General features: G+C 33.7%; 1 protein-coding gene across 2 annotated transcripts; it reads left to right on the plus strand.

Moving 5' to 3' along the window:
• Nucleotides 1-531: 531 nt before the first annotated feature.
• On the plus strand, nt 532-9788 carry LOC117597147 (uncharacterized). Of its 2 annotated transcripts, XM_034303875.2 has the most exons (5): nt 532-840; nt 4229-4276; nt 4776-4911; nt 6124-6139; nt 6545-9788. In XM_034303875.2, the coding sequence occupies exon 5, from the start codon at nt 6562-6564 to the stop codon at nt 8092-8094; it is 1533 nt and encodes a 510-aa protein (XP_034159766.1). In that variant the 5' UTR covers nt 532-840; nt 4229-4276; nt 4776-4911; nt 6124-6139; nt 6545-6561; the 3' UTR covers nt 8095-9788. The 2 variants fall into 2 exon arrangements, with proteins under 2 accessions (XP_034159766.1, XP_053089938.1); XM_053233963.1 differs by lacking the exons at nt 532-840; nt 4229-4276 and having other exon boundaries at nt 4550-4911.
• The last annotated feature ends 255 nt before the right edge of the window (nt 9789-10043 follow it).

Consider the following 10043-nt stretch of genomic DNA (forward strand, 5'->3'; position numbering starts at 1 on the left):
AAGAGATGAGCACTGTTTAAAGTCTCCTACAGCACATCCCAAAGACTTTCACTGAGGTTAAGGTCAGGACTCAGAGGTGCCAATTCATGTGAGAAAATGATTCTTTATGCTCTCTGAACCATTCTTTCACAATTTTAACCCGTATCATGGCCACATTCCAGGATGACACTGCCAAGATTAATCAGGGTTAAAAGTGTTAAACATTATAATCACTCTAATAATGATCCATTCATAGACTCTTATGTATTTGCCTCTTAAAATCTAAACAGCCACTTTTTTTTTGGCCGGGCAGTGTGTATATATGTATGTGTATGTATATATATATATATATATATATATATATATATATATTTTTTTTTTCCTCAATGGGCAATAATTAACCCTGTGTGTTAGCACTAAATGAAATTACATTTTTTAAGCAAATTGTATGTGAAATGGATGTTCATATGTATTTCAGTTTTGCAAAAGTACTTCACAAATATTAATTTTTTGTTTTAGTTTGAAATTTAATTAAAAATATGTTAAAATGTATTTTTCAGTGAATCATAATCTGTTCATTCTTAACTACAGTCAACATAACATTATTGGCTTTGGTTTCCTGTAGTAGATCTAGCATTTTAATGGACTTAATTATAAAATAATCAGTGGGGTTATTAGCCTAGGGCAGTCAGGGGAAGTTCCAACTGGTAAGCAAAACCACTTACTTACAATGAACATTTTTATTTAACAGTTGCCCAACCTGAACTAAGATCAAGTGATCAACCAGCAAGCAAACACTGGTGTTGCTGCATTCTTTGGTCCAAATTTGGCTCTCAAGTTACCTGTCAGGTTTTTTTTAAGGTAAGGCTCATAGGAAAAGAAGATGGCAATGCCATGACATTCCACATTCCACTGTACACTAAGGGCATGTTCACATTTGGGCAGAATACCTGAGTCTGCACCTAGGACCAGTTCTGGGTTGGTTCAGGGAGGTGCTCATAATCCCAGGTTTGTTTCCCAGGTTTCTCAATGAAATAATTCAATTCAATTCAATTCAGTTCGTGCTTTTAACAATGGACATTCTCACAAAGCAGTTTTACAGAAATAAATGGATTCACAAAAATATATTGTAAATATGTGAATTTATCCCTTTCTCACTTTCTCTATACCACTGACAGTTTTTACTTTATTTTGACATTTATCAACAGTTCAAAGCATTTAATTTGAATTTGAAGCTGCTCACACACACACACACACACACACATATATACATGTATATATGTATGTAGGGTGCCTAAGACCTTTGTACAGTACTGTCTATATATATATATATATATATATATATATATATATATATATATATATATATATATATATATATATATATATAGTACTGTGCAAAAGTCTTAAGCACCCTATTTTTTTTAGTACAAACATTGTTATAGATTTTTATTTTAGGACTTCTACATTATTGATTCAGTACAAAACTACATTTTAGATTTCCAAACATTAGTTTTCCAGCACAAAATTAAATGTTACAGAAAAATGTTTGTATGTCAGTAAAGAAAGCAGCATATTACATAAGAGACACTTTTCAGACAAAAAATAAAAAATGAAGGCTGCTGAGTTTTGCTGCAAAGATAAGAAGCGAGTGTGACAGTCAAAGTCTCCAGAAGAACTGTGGCTGCTTCTGCAAGATGCTCAGTAACACTTACAGCTCATTTCCTTATAAAACTGCACAAATTGTACCAGAGACTACTATTTTTTTTAAAAGCGAAGGATCATCACAACAAATATCGACTTTGTTTCATTTATTTCTGTTTACTGCTCTTTATAGTTTTTTTTTTGATGTAGAAACATTTGATATCATTATTTTTGAACTTTGCTCTGCAGCATTTCCTTGCATGTGCCTAAGACTATATATATATATATATAGGAAAGAAACAGTTTGAGATGACTTTTGCTTTGTGACATGGAAGTAGCCATTAGAAGATGAGTAAATTGTGGCCATGAAGGGATACACATGGTCATTAGCAGTACTCAAATAGGGTGCGGCATTCAAGCGATGATTGATTGGTATTAATGGGCCTAAAGTGTGCCAAGAAATGATTCCCCACACCATTACACCACCTCCACCAGCTTGGACTGTTGACACAGTACAGTTTGAGTTCATGGATTCATGCTGTTGGGGCCAAATTCTGACACTACTATCTGGGTGCCTCAGCAGAAATCGAGATTCATCAGACCAGGCTGTGTTTTTCCAGTGTTCAACTGTCCAGGTTTGGCTGACAAAAATGTTCTTGGCTGACAAAAATGTAACCCGATGTGGTCTTCTGCTATTGTAGCTCATCTGCTACATCCGGTAATTCCCATCCGGTCATTCTTCACTGACCTGTCTCATGAAGAAGGCATTTCTGTCTGTGGAACTGCCTCTCACTGGATGTTTTTTTCTTTATTGCAGCATTTTGAGTAAACTCTAGAGCTTGTTGTGCATGAAAATCCCAGGAAATCAGCAGTTATAGAAATACTCAAACCAGCTCATCTGACACCAAAAATCATGCCATGCTAGTCCATTGCAGGGCACACACACACACGCACACACACACACACACACACACACACACACACACACACACACACACACAAACACAGACACACACACATTTAACAGCAATTTAATGCAGCCTATTCACTTACCTGCATGTTTTGTACAGTGGAAGGAAACTGGATGTATACACATGAAACTCCACACAGACAGTAACATGAGCTCAGGATTGACACGGGGACCCTGGAACTGTTAGTTGTCAACACTATCCACTGAGACAACAACAACAACAACAACAACAACAGCATCATATCGTGCCCTTCGTCATTTGGCTCTAATGGTGCTAACCATACAAAGTGCTTAAAATGACCATGAGTATGCTGGTGGCTCCACTCATGAGGGAATATCTACTACACCCTCTCCTGTGACCTCACATGGCACTGCCTGAATTCTGCACTAAATTCTGAGTTTGGGTGTACATTAGAATTGAGAGTGGTCAAAAGATTGAATCGACTATATATTAAGTAAATTTAGTTGCGACAATAAATCTTCATCATCATCATCTATCCCTTATCACTAAGGATTGAGTTGAATTTCCGAAAAACAGGATGGAATTAGAATCAAATAGATTAAAAGTACAATTTTGTGTAGAATTAAGCCCTGAAGGGACATTTTCCAAATCTGGTATTTCCCTATGAATATGTCTTATAAATACATCTATAGGTAAAGAACCACATTTAACAGTGATTTGAATGTAGAGCGTTGTATTCATTATGTAATGGAAATCAAAGCTCTTCTGGGGAACACAGACATTTGTCCATTCACTAACCCCATCCTCAATCTGGCTCTGAGGAAGCTAAAAGATCTGATTCTCAAAAGAGTCAGAGTCCTCGACTAGTGTTTTCTTTAACAGACATGTACTGTTCATGCACACTGGCAGCATTTTTATGTTAGCTCCTGCTAAAATTAAATTTCTTGCCGTGTTCATCTACACTTACAATCTACACAGAAATATACTTTCATTCTGTATGTTATTTTCACAGTGAATCCAGAATTTGTCTTTCACATAGCTTAGATCTGACAATGCAAAAGAAAAAGTTGAAGCCATTTCTTAGATGTTCCTAAATGGAGGGACTAAAGCAGAGACTAAGCATGGTATGAAAACAGGATATGGACATTTGCATCAGTCTGTGTCTATGGATCACCTTCATGAATAACATGCTGTGGGCAGTAGCTGTTCTGAGGTCAACAACAAGAACTTAAATGTGATCAAGAACTTAAATGTGTCAGATTTCAGAGACTCAGACATGAGACTTGTAGTAGCATTTATTAGTTTACAAAGTGTTTTATTGTTTATTGTTTTATTGGGCACACAATTTCCATAGTGTTTAATGTTCAAGAACATACATATTCCTAAGCAAGCTTAGGTTTAGGTCTTAAAAGGGTTAAACAATATAGAAATCATGGAAATAGGGATGTGCTCATGCAAATGGTACACAAATGTGTACATGTGCATCAAGCTGCTTTCTGTTTTTCACTTTCATTTCTCTTGCTTTCCCTTTATCATGCCATAATCACCACCTTTTGCTGTAAATCCTAGTGACCAGATATTTACAACACCTATGACATGTTGTCCTATTTAAAATGCTTCCACTTTTTTCCTGTTCCTGTTTTTAAGTTCCTGTAAATTGTGTGACTAATTAGATTCTTCATCTGACACACTTCACTTCTGCAACCAGCTGAGTGCACAAGGTAATATTTGTGTACACCAAATTTTCAACCTTTCTTAGACAATATAATGTAATTCCTTTAAAATATACTGTTTTAAAAAAAAGCAGAAATCAAACATATAATAGTAGAATGCATAGAGGACAGTTTAAGTAAATGTTTGTGATGTATGTGGATGTTCATATGTATTTCTGTTTTACACAAGTATTTCTTAAATACTGATTTGTTTTAGTTTTAAATGATGTAATTTTAAATAATGAACATCAACTGTGTTGAAAGAACATCAACTGTGTTGAAATTTGTGTTAGTGTTTTATGGATTATTTAATTTTTAATGTGAATCATCATCTATAAATTAAGATAACATCATTTGCTTTGGTTTGTTGCAGTAGATCTAGTTATCCTAAATTGGCTTAATGTAAAAGATCAGTGGGGCCATTAGCTTAATATAGAGTTTAGGAGAGGCAGGGACATTTCTAATAGGGTATACAAAATCACTTACAATGGAAATGTTTACTTAACAGTTGTCTGAACTAAGTCAAGTGAGATCAACTAAGAACTGAGATCAAGTGATCAAGGACCATTAAAAACAAACACTAGTGTCCCTCTGCATTCTTTGAGCCAATCTTGTGCTCTTAAGTTACCTGTCTGGTCTTTAAGGTAAGAATGCATGACATTACACTGAAAAAAATACTGGCGTGTAACTTATTCAAGAAAAGTGTGGTAACAACTTCCACACACAAAATCTTAGTAAATTTAACTAAGCATATTTTAAGTAAGATTTTCATGGCATCAATGTTTATTCTTCTAAAAAATGTAAGTAAATTTAACTAGCAACTTTCTTGATTTATAAGTACATTTTACTCAAGTTTGAATTACATAAACTATATAAACCTGAACCCTATAAAAAATAAACATCATCTAAACATTATTATTATTACTTGATGGTCATTAACACCTTTAATAGTTCCAACCACAAGTAGAACACCAATGAATAAATGCAGCCATATAATCCTTTATAAAGACTAAACTGGCAAAACCCTGGATGATTAATGAATTAACATGTGTGCGTGTGCACACCACACACCTGACTGAGAAACACAAAGAGGGTAAACTAAGAAAACTTTACTGAAACACTTGATCTTTAATACAATAGCCTTAGGCCTTAAAGCTACTATATAATGCTACTAACTATAATCCTCAAAATTAAATCAGTTTAAAGTTCTGCGAACACATATGAAAATCGAGCTCAAAAACACCCCAACTTTAGTACGCAATTGGTTCAAGTCAACATTGAATTTACTACACAACTGGTTCAAGAAACATTGCAAAACAGTATTACAGTTAACCCAGTAAATAAGTAAAAAATACACTTTGAATTTTAAGCTGAATATTTACAAGAATTTACAGAACTTAAAGGATTTAACTAATTCTAATAATTTGCTTTTTGTGTAAAAACTACAGGTTTGTTTTTGTCATATTTACTGAACCACTGAATCATTGTATCGTACACTAACATGATAAACAGTAGGAACATTCTTTCTTCTTTTTTGATTAGAAAGTCGTGGACACATGCAGATTGTACACAAATGTGTTTGTCTGCTGTTTTTTTTTCTGAAAGCTGATACGTAAGCAAAAAATGAACAAAAGCAATTACAAACTCTTTTTCTTTGTAAAACTGTATGCCATGAAAACTGTAAAATATTCCATGAGAGATAATTTACGAAACTGTCAACAAACATGTGTTGTGATTAACTTGTTGTTGTGCAGAATATTTCCACTATGTACAATAATTCCTGTAGACTTAACTCATGCCTTATTTCACAATTTATTAAATATGTTTTTCTTCATTTCTTTCATTTGTACCACCAGCTGACTGCTGCACAAGGTATGTTTCCAATAAGGTAATATGTATAATATAGAACTTATTTTGAGATTGATATTTGAGATTGAGGGTTCTTTTAAACATACAACACATAACACACAATAGATAGATATAATATAATATAATATAATATAATATAATATAATATAATATAATATAATATAATATGTGTTTTAAATTTTGTATTTTATTTACAGAAGTTCAGTCATTAATAATGACTTTGCAAGCAGTAATCTGTATAATATAATATTTATTTTAGGATTTATATCTAGGATTGAGAGTTTCTTGCTTTTAAACATACAACACATAACCCACAACAGACAGAAGTATTACAAAAGGATTGCGTTTTAAATAATTGTGTGTATTTTATTTATAGTTTTAAAATAATTGTGTGTATTTTATTTACAGAAGTTTCATCATTAATAATGACATCACAAGAAAAATCAAGCCTCCATTTTGTCTCCTGGAATACAAATGGTATTAAAAATACCAGTAAGTCACCAAAAAAGTTCTCAAAATTGTTGAACAACCTTAGTAACCTTCAGGCTGATATTGCCTTTATACAAGAAACACATGTTGGGACAGATTGTTACCAAATCTTGGAAGAAGTTCAAGACTGGAAAGTCTACTTCACTGTATACAGCTCCTGCAGCAAAGGAGTTGCAATACTGATAAGAAACAACATACCGTTTGAGTACATATGCCATGATGAGGATTGTAGTGGAGGTTACATTGTGCTGTTCTGTCGCCTGTATGGTGAACTGTACACTCTTGTAAATTTGTACAATCATAAGGCAGACAGATTTTTCTTGGGTAGATTGAAAGACTATTTGATGGAAACAGCTGAGGGTGTGCTAGTGGTTGGAGGTGATTTCAACACAGTTTTGCATCCCACCTTTGATCGGAAATCTTCAAGGTCTCAAGCAAGGCATTCACCATTCAGAGCTTTTTTAGAAGAGTTTACTGTTTCTCTGAATCTCAGAGACACTTGGTCATACCTACACTCTACTGATGAGGCCTTTACACGACGTCAGAATGACACTCGCTCCAGGATAGATATGTTTTTCCTGCAGGAACACAAAATGGGAAAGGTGTGTAATATTCATGTAGCACGCAACAGTGAAATACAGATTGCTTCTGATCATTATCCTCTTGTACTAGAACTCACAGTTCAGCACAGAACTGAAACATACTGCCCAAATGTTGCCTTAAAGTTGCCTCAGCCTTTTACATACACACCTGACAGAAGACCAGGGAAGATTAGTGGGGCAGAAATACTGAGTGTCATTAAGTCTTTCACTGACTTAGAAGAGCTCTCACTTGATAGGGAATCTGTGAATTACTATAAAACGTATCGCTGTCAACTGACTGAGACCTTAAAAAATGAATACAGTTTAATGATAAAGAACAAAGAGGTAGGAGACAGATGCATCTCTAATGTGAAGTATTTGATATTCTCCCAAATTTTGGCAAAGCGTGTCAGTGTGTCCATTTCCCCGTCTTTCAAGGGAATGATAAAGACAAATCTTGACACATTTTTCATTGTGAAATTTGGGAAAGGCCCACAGAAAATCAAGTGGTCTTTCCTTGAGAGAAAACTTGCAAACATGCTACAATCAGAGGTGAAGAAGCCAAAACAGATCCCTTCTGCCACCCCTGGCCCCCTCCAACCAGAGTTCAGCTTTCTGGATTGCCTTCTTCCTAAAGACCGAAAGTCTTCTGAACTCAGACTTTTGGAGCCTGGGTGTCCACTCACCAATGCTATCTTCAATCTGGCTCTGAATGAGCTATTACACTTAGTTGTCACTAATTTGTGTAAGGGCACTGTTTGCTATCAAAGACAGGTTCTGTGCATACATACACCGTCAATCACATCTGATTCCAGGCAATTTTTTGTGAATGTTTTCAAGGAAGCTTCAGGACTTAAAATAAGGTTCAAAAGAATTAAAAAACATTGAGGACTCTGAGATATAATTATTATTATATCTTTATCCCTTACATACAGACAATGTTGTCTTAAATTAAGCTAATTCACAGAATTAATTCTATTTTCATTATATCTGTTATACTAGTTGCAGTTATTTGTTCCCATATTATTAATTTTGATGGCTGACATGATTGCAAATGTGCTCACAGCCAGTAAAGAAAGATGGCATTTGTTGACTTATTACGATTAAGGCTTATTGTTTATTTGAATTAAGGCCTATAGGTAAAGTTACTTTTTTAATAATGGGAAAAAACCTCATATATGCATAATACACTGTGACACATTTATGTATCTCCTTTTTGATATACACGCTAATAACATGGCCAAGATAGGTTATATGTTTTCTTTAAAAGATAACAAGAAACTGATCATAGTACTAATATCTTCTTAGATTACTGTAATGCTGTACTAAATTACAAAATGAATGCAACAGCAGATTTTTTTAACAGCTTGATTTTTATTGTAATAGAGCCAGAGCTGGTTGGATTTATTAAATAAAATGGGGAAAAAATTACTACTTAGTACAAAATATGATTAACACCCATATTTGAGGTCTCAATACAAACCATTAAACATATGTCAATGCAGAAACAAGACACTTGAGTAACTGTACACTCCTGGGCAAAAACAAACAAACAAAAAAGGCCAAGCCCAAAATGGCAAAATATTAAGCTTTTAATGGTCTTAACAACAAATCGTTGGTCAAGAAGGCTATATAACTGAATTTCCCTGTTTCTAGCTTTTCCCCAAACAGTTCACTGCAGCAAAAGTAAATGAGCGAATGGTGGCACAGGAGCTCTCAGGAGTGCATTTGTGTAATTCCTGCTACTTTTCTGACTAATGATTTTTCCATTAAAACCTTAATATATGCCAGTTTGGGCTTGGCCCTTTTTTTGTATTATTTTGAGGCATTTATAGTTTACATTAGTAATATAAAAATTGAATACCTGTATAATACTGAACTATATTTGAGAAGAAAAAAGATTTTTTCTTCTCAAACATTTTTCAAACATTTTTATTAACACCTTTAAAGTACTCATTACAAATCTCAAAAGTCTCTTCTCTCATCTAGTTAATGATTGTATGCTATATGTCAGTAGGGTGGGTTTCCATGCATTTTATTTACATTTCATTTTAACAATAGAAAGAACAATAATTAAGTGTAAATTGTTTGCGTTGTGATTAGGAGATTGTTCAAATCCAGCTGGTGGCAAAGGTGGCCTTTTCTCTGTTTTGACATGTTTCTAAAGGTTTTAATCTATCAGTGAATATGCATATCAATTTCCTGTGCACAAAATTAATTGCATAAACATATTGTGTGTTCATCTAGGGCAACTTCTTGCATTACACACAGTCATATGTATATTAGATTGGGCATTTCCATACACTAAATTATATTTATGAAACACAAATTAATGTACAGACCTTTTAACAGTAGCTAAAGTTAACTCTTGCTAAAGTTGTTCAGTGATTTATGTGTAATCTATTACTAAACATTTACATCACATATTTACACTAGTTTCAATTATCTGTATTTATACTATTGCTGTTTATTGTTTTGCTGGTCATCCTAAATTTGCTGTTATATTCTAAATTTATATATTTCTGTAAAGCTGCTTTGTGACATTGTACATTGTTAAAATTGCTATACAAATAAAATTGAACTGAGACTTACACAATGATTATTGAGGAATATACATTAAGTAGCTTTCTTCTTCTCCACTCTGGAAACGGGTATTAATACAAAACTCTTACCATGCAATGTTGGTGCAGCATAGTGACATTTTTATGTTTAGATTATTTGTTTAGAACATTTCCAGATTTCATATAAAATCACTACTATTGATAATGTTGATAAATACACAGAGATTTGGATACAAGTGTATTTTTATTTTGAATGTCTCCAGTCCAAAGTTCACA

This window comes from Pangasianodon hypophthalmus, chromosome 1, assembly GCF_027358585.1.
Source record: "Pangasianodon hypophthalmus isolate fPanHyp1 chromosome 1, fPanHyp1.pri, whole genome shotgun sequence".
NCBI lineage: Eukaryota > Metazoa > Chordata > Actinopteri > Siluriformes > Pangasiidae > Pangasianodon > Pangasianodon hypophthalmus.